General features: G+C 57.2%; 1 protein-coding gene across 1 annotated transcript in view; it reads right to left on the reverse strand.

Annotated features, from left to right (window-relative positions):
* ATP2A3 (ATPase sarcoplasmic/endoplasmic reticulum Ca2+ transporting 3) overlaps positions 1-18148 on the reverse strand; it is a 29317-nt gene that overhangs the window by 5284 nt on the left and 5885 nt on the right. Inside the window, exons 2-13 of the mRNA XM_026449108.2 lie at positions 12842-12859; positions 12494-12576; positions 10759-10863; positions 10433-10571; positions 9908-9988; positions 9698-9783; positions 6000-6464; positions 3663-3751; positions 3413-3515; positions 2090-2221; positions 1318-1443; positions 147-365 (exon numbers count right to left, since the gene is read on the reverse strand). Of these exons, the coding sequence (XP_026304893.1) occupies positions 147-365; positions 1318-1443; positions 2090-2221; positions 3413-3515; positions 3663-3751; positions 6000-6464; positions 9698-9783; positions 9908-9988; positions 10433-10571; positions 10759-10863; positions 12494-12576; positions 12842-12859 (1646 nt within the window). The remainder of the gene's footprint in view (positions 1-146; positions 366-1317; positions 1444-2089; positions 2222-3412; positions 3516-3662; positions 3752-5999; positions 6465-9697; positions 9784-9907; positions 9989-10432; positions 10572-10758; positions 10864-12493; positions 12577-12841; positions 12860-18148) is intronic.

The following is an 18148-nucleotide window of genomic DNA, read 5'->3' on the forward strand; positions in this document are numbered from 1 at the left end:
GGCTCCCGCACCCACCCTGTACTGCGGGGAGAGTCGGCTCCCGCACCCCGACTGCAGGGAGAATCGGCTCCCGCACCCTGTACTGCGGGAAGAATTGGCTCCCGCACCCACCCCGTACCGCGGGGAGAGTCGGCTCCCGCACCCACCTCGTACTGCACAAACTTGCTGCAGTCGTCCAGCTCCATGTCCTCCTTCCTCGGGGGCACGTCCCGGGTGGCCAGTGCCAGGCAGCGCAGCGTGTCTGAGCCTGAGCCCCAATCCCGGATCTTTGCCAGGATCTGCTCCCTGGAGGTGGGGGTCAGGGGTGCTGTGTGGCTCCCCACGCGGACTGAGCTGCAGCGCTCGATCACGCTCTCAGGAGCCCCCTGCGAGGCAGGCAGAGGGAGAGGAGGCAACTCGTCAGTCAGGACCCCTGCCCTCCCTCCTGCCCAAACTCAGGAAACGGAGACTAAGATATGGCGAAAGGCCACCCAAGGGTACACACACAAGGCAGGGAGCAGAATCCATTCTTTGAAAGTTGAGAGTGAGAACCAAGTGGGTCTCCCTGTGAGACAAACTAAAGGGAATGAATGGGGGGAGTGCTGGGGTTGGGGCAGCCTCAAACCTAGCGATGCCCTTCCCCCACCAGCCCACAGCCGACTGGGGCACTGCAGCGTTTTGCAGGCAGGGGTGGGAATGGCATCTCCTGCAGGCCCTGCCTCCCTGGTGCTACTCGGGTTCCAATTTGGTAGGGGCTTTAGCATCAGGGAGGCAGGCTGAACTCTGCCTGGGGACCAGAAATAGAGCCACGCACAGGGTGTGGCGGGCATAGCCCTGGGAAGGGGACCCGGGGGTGACAGGCCCCTCAGTGGCCTCAGGTCTCACCTCCGACCTCACCCCGGGCCTAGAAACAGTCTCTAAAGCTCCTTCAATGGCTTCTCCTGCTCCTAAAAGGTCACCCAGGCACTACTTTTCCAAGTGGCCGAAGCTCTCAGTACAGAAGCCTTTTCATTTCAAAAGGGGTTTAAAGCTTCCTTGCAGAGTGAAGCGAGAGCTGTATTTCCCTCTCCAGGTTTGGGAGCAGCAACGGAGATGCTGCAGACAGTGGTCTGCACGGGAGTTGGTTCCTTTCCCTCCCTGGGACTCAGTTTCCGAAACATGGAGCACGAAGGGTGGCACCAACCACCCTCACACCACCGGTTAGAGGCAAAAGGGGCTCCTGAGAACGTCTAACCCAACCCTGTCATTCACACGGGGAGACGGGGGCTCACAGAGGAGCGTGGATGACCAGGTGCCCCAGGGTGCGCAGGGGCCCAGGTCAGACAGGCAGGCCCCCACCTTCACAAACATCTTGCTGCCCTGGCCGGTAGGGTGAGGGCGGGTGGGCGTGCAGTAGACAGACATGGACTTCCGGTCTCGGGAGAATTCCAGCGTGAACTCTTTCCGCATCAGCTGCTTGATGACCTGCGGGGTCCAGGCAGGTCAGGGCATGAAGGACAGCGCCAGCGACTCTCGCCTGCCTTCCCACCAGCTGCTTGTCCCCAAGAGAGCCTCTTGCCTGTGTGGGGTAACATCTATGCTCCTCTGACCCTGCCATTCAAGGCCTCCATTTCCCTCTCCAGCCCCAGAAATGGCAATACGCTGCCATTTCCTGACCATGCTGTGTGCAGACTAACTCCAAACCCTTGTCCGCACTCAGCCTTCTCCCCTCTTTTCTCCAAGTCTGTCTTCACCGTCAGCCGGGAGCGGTGGCTCATGCCTGTAATCCCAATCCCAGCACACTGCGAGGCCGAGGCGGGCGGATCACCTGAGGTCGGGAGTTTGAGACTAGCCTGGACAACATGGTGAAATCCTGTCTACTAAAAAATTCAAAAATTAGCCGGGCGTGGTGGCACATGCCGGGAGGTTGCGGCACGAGAATCACTTGAACCCGGGAGGCGGAGGTTGCAGTGAGCCAGGACTGCACCACTGTACTCCAGCCTGGGCGACAGAACAAGACTGTCTCAAAAAAAAAGAAAGAAAAAAGACTTCACTGTCCACTCTGCCTTCTCCAGATGTCCCAGAAACCCCAGCCATGCAGCTAGAGGCCTGAGCCCCCAGCCCTGCTCACCGCATTACAGGCGCCAGCTCGCTCCACCCGGGACAGGGCCTGCAGGTCGGTGTCAAACACGTTCATCTTCTCCACCAGGCAGGTCAGAGCTGTCTCCGTGGCCTCTCCCACCTTCTCGTACACACCCTTGGCCTGGCAAGGACCCAGGGGATAGGGAGTGAGGGGCAGGCAGCCTCCAGCCTGTGCCCCCAGCCTCACTCACTCCTTGCCCCTGAAGCTGCCTTTGCTGAAGTTCTGTGTAATCCCCTTTACACAGGCCTGTGAGCCCTTCCGAGCCTGGCTGCCCTGGGGTCGGGGTGGTGTCTGACACTGACATTCAGCCCCCCACCCTGGCATTGATCGCCACAGACCCTCCCTGCCCTCCGCCTGCATCTCTGTCCACTTCCTGTCAGCCTCCTTCACCGGTTTCTGCTGTCTGGGCCTGCTCCCGCCCTCCCACCTGCGCTCCCTGGGGCCCTTTGCTCAGCCCCAAGCCCACATGTCCAGCTGCCTGCTGAACCTTGTTCCCTGGGGACCCCTCAGGCCACCTCTCCCGCTCTGTGTATTTGCCACTCCAGTGGCAGCCCCAGACAACAGAGCAACCAGGAGCCGCCCTGGCCTCCTCCCTCTCTCTTCCACCTAACCAGTCACCAAGTCCCAGGATTTTCAGCTCCCAAATATCTCTGACCCATGCCTTCTCCCCTCTCCCTGAGGCTCCAGCCAGGGCTCAGCCCGCCTCTCTCTAGCCTGAACCACCACACAGACCTCCCTGACTTCAGTCCTGTACTGTCTGCCTGTCCTCCACACGGAAGCCTCGGTGATCTTCTGTAAATGCACATCTGACCATGTCACTCTCCTGCTCAAAACTCTTCAGTGGTGCTCTACTGCCCTCAGTTTGGCCTCGGGCTGGGTCTGGCCAAGGACCTTCCCTTGGGCAGATGCCTGCTGCATGCCCCATTCCACTGCCCCAGCCATGTGAACGGCAGTCAATGCCTAAGTCGCAGGAGGCTTTAACTGAATGTGGGGCTTTTGTGGGCTGTGCCTTCTGCTTTAAACATGTTCTTAGTCCTGTTCCCCAAATCTTTTCCCTCCACAGGTTTCCCCAGCCCTTCGGCCCCTTCCATGGTAGTCCCCCACAGCTCAAGAGCTCTGGGGGAGGGTTCTGAAGCCTGTCTGAGGAAAGGGAGGGGCGGCAGAGAGTGGTGGGCAGGGGCAACCGTGCTCCCTGGGTGTGGCACTTTCCAGGGTGCAAGAGCTGCCAACCCTGGGAGCTTTGAGGCCGGAAAAAGGGTCTGTCCTGGTGGCCTGCAGACTAGGGAGGTCATGAAAGGGGGTGGGGCCCACCTCATTGTAGTCCAGCGCCGAGTCGTTGCACAGGGCGCAGATGGTCGCCAGCTCCACCAGCCCGTCGAACTGGCCGCAGCGCACAGGCAGATCCCCCTGCCGCCTGTGGAGCCGGGGCAGTCACCACGAAGACCTCGGCCCCGCCCCGGGAGGGGCTCCGCCTCCTGGCCCCGCCCCCAGGGGCCTCCCACGGACACCTCAGCACCGCCCCCAGGCCGCCCGCCCGTGAGTCCCCTGGCCCCACACTCACACTTCGCCCTCGGGGGTATACGTGGTACCCGAGATGGTGAACTCGTGCAAAAGGCAGGAGCCCGCATCGGCCTCGGCTACCACGAACATCTGGGGAGCGCAGGGGCGTGCTTAGGCGGGCGGGGTCGCCTCCCTCCTCCCTGGGCGGCCAGATTGAATAAAGCCCGACCCCAGGGTGGGGTCCTGCAGGCCCCCTGCCCCACCAAGAGCCAAACCGGCCTGGCCGTCCGTCCCCACCAGGAGGGAAATAGAACGCAGGGTCCAGGCTGAGGCAGGGACTGTCTGCTCTGCCAGGTGCGTCCTGCTCCGGTTTGTCCAAATGTCCTGGACTTCTGAGGGATTTCTGACAGATTCTTCAATGCTGTGGGGGCAGCTGCCAGCTTGAGGGAGCCCTGAGCTAGGCAGAAAGCCTGAGTCCTTGCCCATCTCACTGTGTGACCCCTGACCAAGTGGCTGAGCCTCAGTTTCTCCACTAGTAACATGGGAACCGCCCCCTCCTTTGCCTTCAAGGAAATGAGTTCCTGGCCTTCAAGGGAGATGTCCCCAGAGAGTGAGTTCCTGCCACAGGGTCTGATGGGTCACCCAGTCCCCGCCTGTGCACCTCAGGGACAGGGGGGCTTACCTGGCCCAGGGTGCCTATTTATTTGCCTATTTCTTTGCCAGCTCTGCTGGGGAGACAGTTCTTGCTTCCTGGACATGGCCTCGCTGCACATTCTCAAGCAAATGGCCAGCCCAGCGCCCAGTAGATACATAATAAGTGTCCTTTCCTTCCCAATCTCCTCCCTCCTCCTGCGGATAGTCACCCAGCAAGCACAGCCCAGCATCCAAAATGTAAGGCCTCTACAACTTCCCCACACTGCACTTTAAAAATGTTTGTTATTAGCTGGGCACGGTGGCTCACGCCTGTAATCCCAGCACTTTGGGAGACCGAGGCGGGTGGATCACGAGGCAGGTGGATCACGAGGTCAAGCTTGATCGAGACCATCCTGACCAGAATGGTGAAACCCCATGTCTACTAAAAATACAAAAATTAGCCAGGCGTGGTGATGCGTGCCTGTAATCCCAGCTACTCGGGAGGCTGAGGCAGGAGAATCGCTTGAACCCAGAAGGCAGAGGTTGCAGTGAGCCGAGATCGTGCCATTGCACTCCAGCCTGGGCGACAGAATGAGACTCCATCTCAAAAAAAGAAACAAAAAAGAACTCTTTATTAGGGTCGGGCATGGTGGCTCAGGGCTGTAATCCCTGCACTTTGGGAGGCCGAGGCAGGTGGATCACTTGAGATCAGGAGTTACAGACCAGCCTGGCCAACATGGTGAAACTCCATCTCTACTAAAATACAAAAATTAGCTGGGTGTGGTGGCACATGCCTGTAGTCCCAGCTACTTGGGAGGCTGAGGCAGGAGAATCGCTTGAACCCGGGAGGCAGAGGTTGCAGTGAGTTCAGATCATGCCACTGCACCCCAGCCTAGACAACAGAGTGAGACTCTGCCTCAAAAAAAAAAAAAAAAAAAAAAGCTCATTCTTAGTCAAGAAACACTGTTTAAATAAAATCCTACGAGGGCTTTTAGCAGGACAGTAAAGGTGGCCAGCACCCCTCTCCAAAAGCAGCCTTTGATGGGCTCCTAGAAGGTCTTAGGGTCTCAGAACACAGAGCCTGGGCTACCAAGCCCAGTGGGCAGATATGGAAACAGGGGTGACAGAGAGGCACTGGGGACCTGGAAAGGATGAGGAACCCATAGCCTTCACCATCTCCCCACTCACCCATCTGCTGGCCCAGGAGGAGCCTCCTGCCCCATGGACCTGCTGAAGGCTCAGCCAGAATCCCTTGGCCATGTGGGCGGCGGGCCCAGGATATGGGAACAAGTACCAGGGAATGAATAATTCCTGCCCTGGCCCTTCCCGGGTTACCGGACCTGGCTTATCTGGTGACAGGTGTTGACTGCACAGAGCCATGATGGGGCAGGATGGAACCCGGGTCCAGGTCCAGCTTGATTCCTATGCCAAGGCTGAACTTGAGCCTCTACTATGTCCTCCTTCACGTTTACCTAGCAGGCCTCACACAGCCAGGCTTCCGATGAGGAGACTGAGGTTAACAGACTGTCAGCAACCTGGCCAGGGCCCCGCAGTGCCACACAGGCCTCAGTGACATGTGGCTACCCAGGCATGATTTGCTATAGCCTCCCTGTCATCTCATGAAAACCTAGACCTGCTCTGGGCCAAGGGGCAGCCCACAGGTTCTCTCCTGCATCCCTCACTGAAAAGAAGGCCGGGAGAGACCCAGAGAGGGAGCCCAGCCCGCTTAGCAATGCACAGCAACACCAAGCTGGCCGTCACTCACCTGGCAGACAGACATCTGATTGGTGGTGAGCGTGCCCGTCTTGTCGGAGCAGATGACTGAGGTGCAGCCCAGGGTCTCCACGGAGGGCAGGCTTCTCACGATGGCGTTCTTGCGTGCCATGCGCCTCGTGCCCAGGGCCAGGCACGTAGTGATGACGGCCGGGAGGCCCTCGGGGATGGCCGCCACAGCCAGGGCCACGGCGATCTTGAAGTAGTAGACAGCGCCACGCAGCCAGGAGCCACCATGGGCCGGGTCAGCGAAGTGGCCGATGTTGATGACCCACACGGCCACGCAGATCACAGAGATGGCATGGGACAGCTGCCGCCCAAACTCATCCAGCTTGCGCTGCAGCGGCGTCCGCTCGGGCTCCACTGCCGCCATCTGGCTCCGGATCTTGCCCAGCTCCGTGTGCAGGCCCGTAGCCACGGCCACACCCACTGCTTTGCCCGAGGCGATGTTGGTGCCCTGGCCGAGGGAGGGACAAGGAAAAAGCTGCTCAGCAGCCAAGCCGGACCCCTGACTCCTTCAGGCCGGAGTAAGGCACCTCTCCTTCTACCCGGCTTTCCTTTTTTTTTTTTTTTTTGAGACGGAGTCTCGCTCTGTCGCCCAGGCTGGAGTGCAGTGGCCGGATCTCAGCTCACTGCAAGCTCCGCCTCCCGGGTTCGCGCCATTCTCCCGCCTCAGCCTCCGGAGTAGCTGGGACTACAGGCGCCCGCCACCTCGCCCGGCTAGTTTTTTGTATTTTTTAGTAGAGACGGGGTTTCACCGTGTTAGCCAGGATGGTCTCGATCTCCTGACCTCGTGATCCGCCCGTCTCGGCCTCCCAAAGTGCTGGGATTACAGGCGTGAGCCACCGCGCCCGGCCCCGGCTTTCCTTTTCTCCATGTTGCTAGTGCTTCCACACTTCTGTAGCTAGGTATGCATTGGGTCCCTACTGCCTTCCCATGATAGTGTCAGCTCTAGGAAGGCAGGGATTGGGTTCATCACCGTATCCCCAGTGCCTAGTATGGGGCCGGCACAGAGGAGGCACGGAGGCTGATCCCGATCATATAATGGACCAGCACAGCACAAGCATCCGTCCCGCAAAATGTGATTCGTAAACAACCACTATAGCCGCACAGGAGCACAGCAGACTACGAACTCAATAAACAGCCCATTAATATGTACTAAAAAATCCAGAAAACCTGAGCCTCAGCTCATCCATTTCCAAGGCTCCAGTAAAATCCTCAATTCCTAACATAAGGGACAGCCAGCCTTGTGGCTTGGTGTCCTCTTCTGTAAAGTGATCCAACACAGGCCCAAGATAGTTTTTCCGAGGAGGCTAAGAACTCAGTACCCCTTCAAAAGCATATGCTGTTGAGGCTGGCGAGAAGGCAGGCCCCAGACTCTCTTCTGTCTTAAGCAATGCAGCTCTAGTCCCCAACATGCAGGGCCCAGCCAAACAACCTTCCTCCAAAGATTCTTTTTATTATTACTTTAGAAAATTTTTTTTGTTTAATTTTGAATTTTAGTAGAAATGAGGTCTCACTATGTTTCTCAGGCTAGTACCAAACTCCTGAGCTCAAGTGATCCTCCTGCCTTGGCCTCCCAAAGTGCTGGGATGATAGGCATGAACTACCATGCCCGGCCCCTCCAAAGCTTCTTAGTGACAGCTGCTGATACTGGAGCAATGGCTGTCACCATTGCTCCCCACCCCAAGGCAAGTGCCAGAGAATAGAAGCCCGTCCAAGGCTTCCATGCAGCTAGGTAGGCCCCTCTCAAGAAGAGTTCTGGGCTAGGTGTGGTGGCTCACACCTGTAATCCCAGCACTTTGGGAGGCCAAGGCGGGTGGATCACCTGAGGTCAGGAGTTAGGGACCAGCCAGGCCAACATGGTAAAACCCTGTCTTTACTAAAATACAAACATTAGCTAGGCATGGTGGCATGTGCTTGTAATCCCAGCTGCTTGGGAGGCTGAGGCAGGAGAATGGCTTGAACCCGGGAGGTGGAGGCTACAGTGAGCCAAGATTGTGCCACTGCACTCCAGCCTGGGCGACAGAGCGAGACTCTGTCTCGAAAAAAAAAAAAAGTTGGCCGGGCACAGTGGCTCACACCTGTAATCCCAGAACTTTGGGAGGCCGAGGCAGGTGGATCACAAGGTCAGAAGATCGAGACCATCCTGGCTAACACGGTGAAACCCCGTCTCTACTAAAAATACAAAAAATTAGCCGGGCGTGGTGGCGGGTGCCTGTAGTCCCAGCTACTTGGGAGGCTGAGGCAGGAGAATGGCGTGAACCCGGGAGGCAGAGCTTGCAGTGAGCCAAGATCGCATCACTGCACTCCAGCTTGGGCAACGGAGCGAGATTTTGTCTCAAAAAAAAAAAGTTATGGGTGAGTTTCACTTTCTTCATTCCTCTTCTCTTCCAGGAAGTTTTCTATCCCCTTATAACTTGGTGGCCTGGGCCATTGTCTGACTGGCCTGACCCTTCCTTGTGGCTCCAAATGCTCCTTGCTGGCCTCAGGCTATTGCTGGGCAGCTATGAGTATCACTTGCTAACTTTCTCTGAGGCCACAGAGGCAGGTCTCTCCCCCGAAAGCTGAACCCATTGCTCTCCCTGAGAAGAGCCAGGCATCATGCCTTGGGGGTCAGTTTTCCTATCGGAGAATGGACTATGCCCACCATCCTCCACCACTTTGGCAGACCTCTTTCCACTAGAGCATTTCTATTGAGTGATTACAGGGGGTCTCTGCCCCTCTCCAGGAGAAGACAAGGTCTCCCAGTAGAAATCCAGGATGTCTGAGTTCGTCCCTGCTCTGCCACTCACTGGCTGTGTGACCTCGGGCAAGTTACTTAATCTCTCTGTGCTTGTTTCCTCGCTGGAAAATATTGGTAACAGGCATAACAAGAGTACTTATTTCAAAGATTTGGTGTAAAGATTAAATAAACTAATATGTGTAAAGGGCTTAGAACAGTGCCAGGCACACAGCCCCCCCAAGTAAACACGAGCTATTATTACTATAAGTTTGCATGAATTGTCAAGAATTGATGAGGTTCTTCCCCATAGGACTTTAGCTGATTAATCTTAACGTTGGGCCGGGCGCAGTGACTCATGCCTGTAATCCTAGCACTTTGGGAGGCCAAGGCGGGCGGATCACTTGAGGTCAGGAGTTCGAGACCAGCCTGGTGAACATGGTGAAACCCTGTTGCTACTGAAAATACAAAAATTAGCCAGGTGTGGTGGCAAGTGCCTGTAGTCCCAGCTACTTGGGAAGTTGAGACACAAGAGTAGCTTGAACCTGGGGGGTGGGGGTCTCAGTGACCCGAGATTGTACCACTGCATTCCAGCCTGGGCAACGGGGCCAGAAAAAAAAAAATCTTTTTTTTTTTTTTTTTTTGAGACAGAGTTTTTGCTCTTGTCACCCAGGCTGGAGTGCAGTGGCGTGATCTTGGCTCACCACAACCTCCACCTCCCGGGTTCAAGCGATTCTCCTGCCTCAGCCTCCCAAGTTGCTGGGATAACAGGCACGCATCACCACACCCAGCTAACTTTTTGTATTTTTAGTAGAGACAGGGCTTCACCATGTTGCCCAGGCTGGTCTCGAACTCCTGACCTCAAGTCATCCACCCACCTCAAAGTGCTGGGATTACAGTCATGACAATAATCTTAATGTTGTTATTTTTATCATTGGGCAAAGGCCTCAGATATTTGAGGGACTTACCGAAAATAGCATGTTCTTCTTGTCCTGGTTCACAGCTCTGGGGTCTGGGATGGCCTCTGTGTGCTTGGTCACGGACACAGATTCACCTGGTCATGGAATCAGAGATGAGAAGCCCCACATGAAGACACACCCATCCCGTGGCCCCATCCCGTGGCCCCACCCCGTGGTCCCGGTCCACTAGGTCCCAGCCTCCCGGCAGGGGGGCCTCACCTGTCAGGATGGACTGGTCCACTCGCAGCGTGGTGGACTTGATCTCGATGAGGCGGAGATCAGCAGGCACTTTGTCCCCCACTGTGCGGGGAGAATGACTTGGCTGAGGGTGGCTTTGGGCACCACCAGCTAGGAAAAGCCAGAAGGGTTCCCAGGACGCAAGGCTGGGGCTGGGCATCGAGTGCCTGAGCTGTGATCGCTCTGGTGGACCCCGTCCCTCTGGCCCACAGTCTCATCTGTCCAACAGGGTTTTGGCCAAAGGGCTTTGGAGGGATCTGATGGCCACCCCCTCTGTACAAAGAGCCAGAATGATGGAGGCACAGAGAGGGATGGGGCTCCTAGGCCCATATAATAAAAGAAGGAGGCCCCTACGGGAGGCTGAGGCAGGAGGATTGCTTGAACCTGGGAGGCGGGAGGTTGCAGTGAACCGAGATTGCGCCACTGCACTCCAGTCTGGGCAACAGAGCAGGACTCCATCTCAAAAATAAAATAAAATAAAATAAAAAGAGGAGGCCCCGGGCATACCCGCCACTTCTACAATGTCCCCTGGGACGATGTCCCGGGCACGGATCCTCTGCACGCCCTTGCGGTCCAAGCGGATCACCTTGCCCATCTCAGGCTCATACTCCTTCAGGGCCTCGATGGCGCTCTCGGCGTTGCGTTCCTGCAGAACAGAAGGCAGGCAGGCGGTCTCCCCTGCTGCCCCCAGCAGGCCGCCCCCTTGGAGTAACTCCCCTGGGGCCTGGGATGGAGCTGGAAGCAGAAGGGTCTGCAGGACGCCAGCACCAGGCGGAGGGCACTCCTAGTGGCTGGGAGACCCCCGGCCCGGTCCCACCCCCCGTGCCTCCCACCTGCCACACGCCCACAATGGCATTGGCCACGAGGATCAGCATGATGACCAGGGGCTCCACGAAGGCGGTCGTGGTCTCCTCGCCCTCCTCGAACCAGGCCAGGACCTGCAGGATCACAGCTGGTGAGCTCAGGCCCTGCTGCTGGCCAAGATCTGCTCTTCTTTTCCTTGGCACCCCAGATCTCCTGTCTGCTCCCCTGCTTTGGGGAGATAGCACTGGGGAGCCCTTGGCTTGGAGAGGGCCACTCCTCTGAGAAGGCCTTGGCATAGGATGCCCACCCCACGGGAGTGACCACCCCACCCAGGCCAACCTTCAAAGCTGTGGGGCAGTGGGACGGCTGCCCGCTGAGGCCTTACTGTCTGCCTGGAGCAGAGCATCTCAGTGTAGTCCCCGGACCAGCAGCAGCGGCTGGGAACTTGTAAGAAATGTTGATGTCAGGGCCTCTCCCAGACCTCCTGAGTCACAAATTCTGGGGTGGGGCCCAGTCATCTGTGTGTCAGCAAGCCTACGGATTCTTTTGAGACAGTCTTGCTCTGTTGCCCAGGCTGGAGTGCAGTGGCTCGATCTTGACTTATGGCAACCTTCACCTCCCAGGTTCAAGAAATTCTTGTGCCTCAGCCTCCCGGGTAGATGGGATTATAGGCGTCCACCACCATGCCCAGCTAATCTTTTTATATTTTAGTAGAGACGGGGTTTCACCATGTGGCCTAGGCCTCCCGAAGTGCTAGGATTACAGGTGTGAGCCACCGCAGCCAGCCAAGCCCAGGTGATTCTGATGCACGCATCCAAAGCCCATTAGGCAGCGGAGTATCCCTGGGAATGGAGGAAGAGCAAGGAGAAGCAGCAGCCAAGAGGAGGCTGCAGGAGGTTCAGACCCCAAAGTCCATGTGGGGGGCACCGGGACCCACGAAAGGGGCTCTGGCGGCAGCACTCAGGCAGGGGCAATGTGCCCCCAGGGGCATTTGGCAATATCCAAAGACATTTTTATTTTTTTGAGACAGGGTCTTGCTGTGTTGCCCAGGCTGGAATACAGTGGTGTGATCACGGCTCACCGCAGCTCTGGCCTCCTGGGCCCAAGCGATTCTCCTGCCTCAGCCTCCAGAGTGGCTGGGACTATAGGCCTGCACCACCGCACCTGGCTAAATTGTTTTTGTATTTTTTGTAGAGACAGATTCTCCCTACGTTGCCCAGGCTGGTCTCAAACTCCTGGGCTCAAGTGATTTTACTGCCTCGGCATCCCACAGTGCTGGGATTTCAACCATGAGATGTTAGGCCCGGCTGTCTAAAGGCATTTTTGTTGGTCACGGCTGGGACGTGCTACTGGCATCTGGTGGGTACGGTCCAGGGATGCTGCTAAACACCCTACAGCGGGAAGCCCCCACCCCCACCCCAACAAAGAATGATCTGGTCTAAACTGTCAGTAGTGCTGACGTAGAGAAACCCTAGGCTGCAGCAGGGCAGGGCAAGGGGCAGATGTGAGTTGAAGAGCTTGCTGAGAGCCAGAGGATAAGAGGGACTGGAGGGGTCAGGTGGAAACTGGGGGCCCAGTAGAGAGGCCATGAGGGTTCAGGCAAGGGAAGCTGAAGTGTGAGCAGGGCAGGGCCAGGGAAGGCCGGAGAGCAGGCCCAGGGTGTGGAGAACAGGGCCAGGCTCCAGGGCCTCGGAGCACTGCCCAGCCTGGCTCTCCCTCCAGGGTTACCCACTACCACAGGATGGCAGGCAAGGCCCCACTTACAAAGGAGACAAGGGCAGCCAGCAGCAGGATGCGCACCAGGAGGTCCTCAAACTGTTCCAGCACCAGCTCCCACAGGGACTTTCCTGGGAACAGGAGTCATGCGTGAGGCTGGGCCTCCACCACTGACCCTTCCCACTTTGGAGCTAGGATGGCCCCAGAAACCTCCCGGCCCATTCTCTCCCTGCACTCGGAAGAGGGAGAACCCAGATCCCTGAGAGGCTCAGGTGGGTAATCCTGGGGAGCTCAGCAAGGCCTCACTCAGCGGGGAGATGGAAGTCACGACCTGACGGTGAAGGACCCAGGGATGCTGTCCCACGGCCTAGCGGCTCATCCCGGTGCCAGCCTCACCTTCCTCAGTCGGGAGCTCTGCAGGATCCAGGCAGCCATGGGAGCCATGAGGAGACAAGAAAGGAGTGGGTCACGCAGGCGGCCTTGGGGGAATCTGGCAGTGCCTGCCCACCGTGCCCGCCCAGACCCCCACCACGGACTGGTGTCCTCAGGGCTCTGAGGTCACAGGATAAATGGTTTGGACCCAAATGCTTGCACCCCTCTACCCTCCCCGCACTCAGATTGAGGAACATCTAGGGTGACTTGGCTCATCTTGGGATGAGATCGGAGCCAAGAAGGTCCTTCCAGCCCCTCCGGTCCAGCCCCTCCCTGCCCCATTTCACAGAGGGGAAACTGAGGCCTAGAAAAGAGACACTTCCCCCACCCAGGTCACACAGAGAGTGAGCTGTTCTCACGGCTCCCCTGCATAGCTCTTCCTTAGATGGCCGCATAGTCCTGTTGAGCATCTCCCACCCCCACAGCAAGGCAGCCCCTCCCTCAAACGGAGAACACTGGCTCAGGCGTCTTCCGCTCACCAGGCCTCTGACATCCTGCTCCCCTGGGACCAGCTGGACAAGGTCTGCAGCTGGGCCAGCCTGCTGAGCACCACCGCACAGCGGGGCTCCCCCTGGACAGGACCCGAGGAGCCAGCACCCCGCAGTTAGGATCCCTCCCACCGTGGAGTCCCCCCACCCGGCCCTGCACTCCAGGTGAGTTCAGTGAAGAGCCCCCCAGCCCCGCCCCACATACCCAGTTCCCCCCACCCCCGACACAACATGGTGAAGAACACTGTTTCCAAACTGCAACAGCACCCGCCTCACTTCAGGTGCTTCTCTTTTGAGACAGAGTCTCGCTCTGTGGCCCAGGCTGGAACACAGTGGTGCGATCTCGGCTCCCTGCAACCCCCACCTCCCAGGTTCAAGCGATTCTCCTGCCTCAGCCTCCCAAGTAGCTGGGATTACAGGCACGTGGCACCACTCCCGGCTGATTTTTGTATTTTTAGTAGAAACGGGGTTTCACTGTGTTGGCCAGGTGGTCTCGAACTCCTAACTTTGTGATCTGCCCACCTCGGCCTCCCAAAGTGCTGGGATGACAGGCGTGAGCCACCACGCCCCGGCCTAGGTGCTGATTTTTATCTCCAACATTTCCTGAAGCACCTTTTATATCAGGCAGAGCTGGGTGCCTCAGGCCCCTGAAGTCGTTGAATCATTCCTGCAGCCCAAAGGGGAGGCTGCAGAGAGTTCCAGCCCCTCCGCTTCACAGACCGGGGCTTGAAGGATCACGGTGGAGGCGTGGCTTGAGCAAAGCCACACAATGAGTGAGTGGGTCTCTGTGGGGAAGAGAGGGGCTGGAGCCGGGCTCTGGAGGATGGGCTTGGAGAAGCTCCCCCTTCCCAGGCCACAGTCTAACTGAGCCCTGCCTTCTCTAGTCCCTTGCCACTCAAAGGGCAGTCTCTGGACATCTGCGACATCTCCCCGAAGCTCGTCAGCCGTGCGGAATCGGAGGCCCCGGCCCTGGCTGGCTCTCTTCCACCTCCTCCTTCCTGACTCTGGAAACGGGTCCTCGCGTCGGTTCACCTGTTTTTGGCCTGCAGGCATTTCTTTCCTCTCCCCGGACCACCTGTTTGGAAGCTTTAGGGTCTGCACCTGGCAGCTGAACCCTGGGGAGTATCAAGCAGCCCACTGGACTGCGGGAATCCAGGAGGAAAATATATAGCCTAAAAATACACTTTCTAGCATTTTCTCCAAAGTCCTATTTTCGGCCGTGGCTGACATTTTCCGTGGAAAATGTAATCTCCAGTGTCCTGCGTCGAGATTAAAATCAAACAGACTTTTTCCTTCTGATCTATTTAGCTGAGGCGAACAGGAAAGGCTGGGGGCGGGCCAGGCCTGGTTTCTGGGCCAATTCTCCAGTGGAGCAGTGTGCTTTAGAGGACACCCCAGCCATGCCCCAGCCTCAAACCAGGACAGTGCTAACCTCATGGTGTGCACGGGTGGGCTTGTGCCGGGCTCTACCCGGGAGATGCCTGTAACCCTTACCTTTCTTTGTCCTGGGCAAGGGCGAGGTCTGGGGTTGGGAAGCGTGTCGTGGGGTACACGTGCCAGCTCTGGTCCCTGTACTTCCTCACAGAGGTCCCCACGATGCCTCCTGCCTGCCTCGGCTGGTCTCTCAAATTCTTTCTCTCTTTTTTTTTTTTTTTTTTTTTTTGAGACGCAGTCTTGTTCTGTCGCCCAGGCTGGAGTGCAGTGGCGCAATCTTAGCTCACTGCAAGCTCCGCCTCCCGGGTTCAAGCGATTTTCCTGCCTCAGCCTCCCGGGTAGCTGGGATTACAGGCACCCGCCACCATGCCCAGCTGATTTTTGTATTTTCAGTAGAGGCAGGGTTTCACCATGTTGGCCAGGCTGGTCTCAAACCCCCCACCTCAGGTGATCCACCCACCTCGGCCTCCCAAAGTGCTGGGGTGACAGGTGTGAGCCACCGCGCCCGGCTCAGTTCTTCTTTCTTTACCTGTCGACCTGGGTCATCTCCCCTTCTGCTCTCTGACCCACCCTGACCCAGGACCCACTCTTTGGTGCTCATGATGCTGTTCCCCAAATATTTCTGGTTCTCCCCACCTTGTGGGCATAGTAGGAAGGCACTTCCCGGCCCCCGGGGGAACTTTTGAGAAGAAGGATGTGTATTCGTGTCAGGTTGGAGCATTGACTTTTGGTGGGGGGCTTTCTAGGAGGTCACCGTCCAGTAGAATATCCTGTGATAGCAGAGGTATCCTCCATCTGTGCTGTCCAGGACCGGAGCCACTAGCCACATGCAGCTGGTGAGCCCCTGGACTGGGACTAATTTCAAATTTTACTTTAATTTTCATGTATTTAAATGTAAATAGCCAAGCGGTTGGAGCTCTTTGACACTCTCCTACAGCAGCCAGCAGCCTGTGAGATGGTGTCTGCTCCATCGACCTGGGTCACAGACTGAGGAAGGCACAGCCCCCGAGGACCAGCCTGCTGCCAGCACTCAGCAGGAGTGAGAAAGGAGCCTCTGGTCCTTTAAGCTGCCGAGATTCAGAGGCGATGGCTGCAATAACCAAGCTGAACCCGACTGATGGCCCCCTCCGCCCAGACCTGGCTTCCTCCGCAAAGCCGCCCTCTCACCCCGCCCCCCTGAGGAGGCCTGACCTGCCCCTGAGCACAGCTCTGGTCCTGCCCACACAGCCGGCTCCCTGTGGGGCCTTGGGCCTCATTTGGGAGGTGGGGTACGCACACCCACCTTGAAGGCCTGCTGTGATGATCGTCATCATCATTACTATTAACAGCCACATTTACCAAGCACCTGCCAAGCAAGGCACCAGGTGCCTTCCTGCATTATCTGCAGAGAACAAATGGGAAGACGCTGGGGACTGAGCTAAGCACGTGAGGTGCTTAGCAGAGGTCATAGCAGCAGCAGCTGGTGGGGTGCACCAGACACGCTGCCAACTCCCTGTGTGCCTTATTCTCACGATCCTCAAACAAGCTGGGAAGGAAGATGCCATTGTTATACCCATTTTACAGAGTACACAACAGAGAGGTTGAGTGACTAGTTCACTGTCACGCAGCAGGGGAGGCCGGGAAGGGTTTTGAGCTCAGGCAGTCTGGTTTTCGATGCCCTGCTGTGGGCCTCCTGTGCTAATTCTTAGGCTGTCCTGCCTTCCCTCCTCCACTCTCTTTATCACCCACCCAAGGGCATCTGAAAACCCTTTGTGTCCCATGTCCTGATTGCTGGGCTGGATGTCCTCATCCCACCAGTCGGAGTGCTCCTATGTAGAAAACCCAGAACCACAGCCCAAATCCTCCTGTCCAAAAGGCCCTGCTGGCCTCCCTCGTGGTGTTTTAGGGGCCTGCGAGGCTCTGCCTGCTCAGACCTGGTCTGCTTCTAAATTCAACCCTGAAGGACCCAATTCTCCCCCGTCATGAATGAGCCCCAGGGTGACGGAGGGAGCCCAGGGCTGGGAAATGCCCCACTCCAGGTGTTCCTGGAATACGCTGGCTCCTTCCTTGCTCTCTCCCAGGCTGCATGTTGGGGTCTGAGACAGTTCCCCTTGAAATGGCGGCCTTGGGCCTCTCATAGTGCCAGATGTCCTATCTGTTAAATGAGAGAGTGCCCTGGCTCTGCCCACTGTCAGGGCCATCTGCTGGGCTGCAGGGGGCACAGACAGGACTGGGGGGGGGGGTGCCGCTCCCTCTGAGAGCCACAGTGGGGCTGGCCACTATTCTTATCTGAGCCTCTGCCATGGTGACCCCTGCCTGGCCCATGTTGCCAGACTGAGAGGGCCTGTGTTCATGGAGGCCCAGTGTGCAGGCCTGGGAGTCAGCCTGCGGTCCTGGGACAAAAGGGAGGTGGATCAGAGAAGCTTTGTGGCTTAGATCAAGGAATCTGGTCCAGAGGGCTCAAGTTCAAATCCTGCTCTATCTCACAATACTTCCGTGGCCACTGGCCAGTTACCTCATCCCCTGTGTCTGTTTCTCCATCTGCAAAAAGAGGGTGATAATGGTAAGTACCTCACAAGGATGCTGGGAAGATTGAACAGCATGCATAAAGCATGGAATGCAGAGCACACGGTGAACACGCTCCAGCCATAATCACTTGCTGGAATATAAGTTCTAGGGCAGCAAGATTTTTTTTTTTTTTTTTTTTGAGATGGAGTCTTGCTCTGTTGCCCAGGCTGGAGTGCAGTGGTGCGATCTCGGCTCACTGCAAGCTCCGCCTCCCGGGTTTACGCCATTCTCCTGCTTCAGCCTCCCGAGTAGCCGGGACTACAGGCGCCCGCCACCTCGCCCGGCTAGTTTTTTGTTATTTTTTAGTAGAGACGGGGTTTCACCGTGTTGGCCAGGATGGTCTCGAACTCCTGACCTCGTGATCCGCCCGTCTCGGCCTCCCAAAGTGCTGGGACTACAGGCTTGAGCCACCGCGCCCGGCCGGGCAGCAAGATTTTGTTAAGTGCAGCGTCTCCAGCACGCAGAGCAGCTCCAGGAGCACAACTCAGTAAACATATGTGACGAATGACTGACTCTGCCTCTGTCCTGCTCATACAGCTTCAGTGGCTGTCTTTGGCCTACAGAATAAAGACCAACCTTAGCACGGCCTTCAGGGCCTTCCTGGATCTGCCCCCACCTGCCCTTCCAGGATCATGTCTGTATCCTGAATGTACATCTGTCCTTCCATTAGCCAAGCCTCAGGATCGCCACCCCTGTTTTTTAGTTTATTTGTAATTGACAAATCATAATTGTATACATTTATGGGGTCCAGCATGATGTGCTGATAACCCCATTTTGCAAAACCTTCTCCTATATATATATA

This window comes from Piliocolobus tephrosceles, chromosome 16 (assembly GCF_002776525.5).
Source record: "Piliocolobus tephrosceles isolate RC106 chromosome 16, ASM277652v3, whole genome shotgun sequence".
NCBI lineage: Eukaryota > Metazoa > Chordata > Mammalia > Primates > Cercopithecidae > Piliocolobus > Piliocolobus tephrosceles.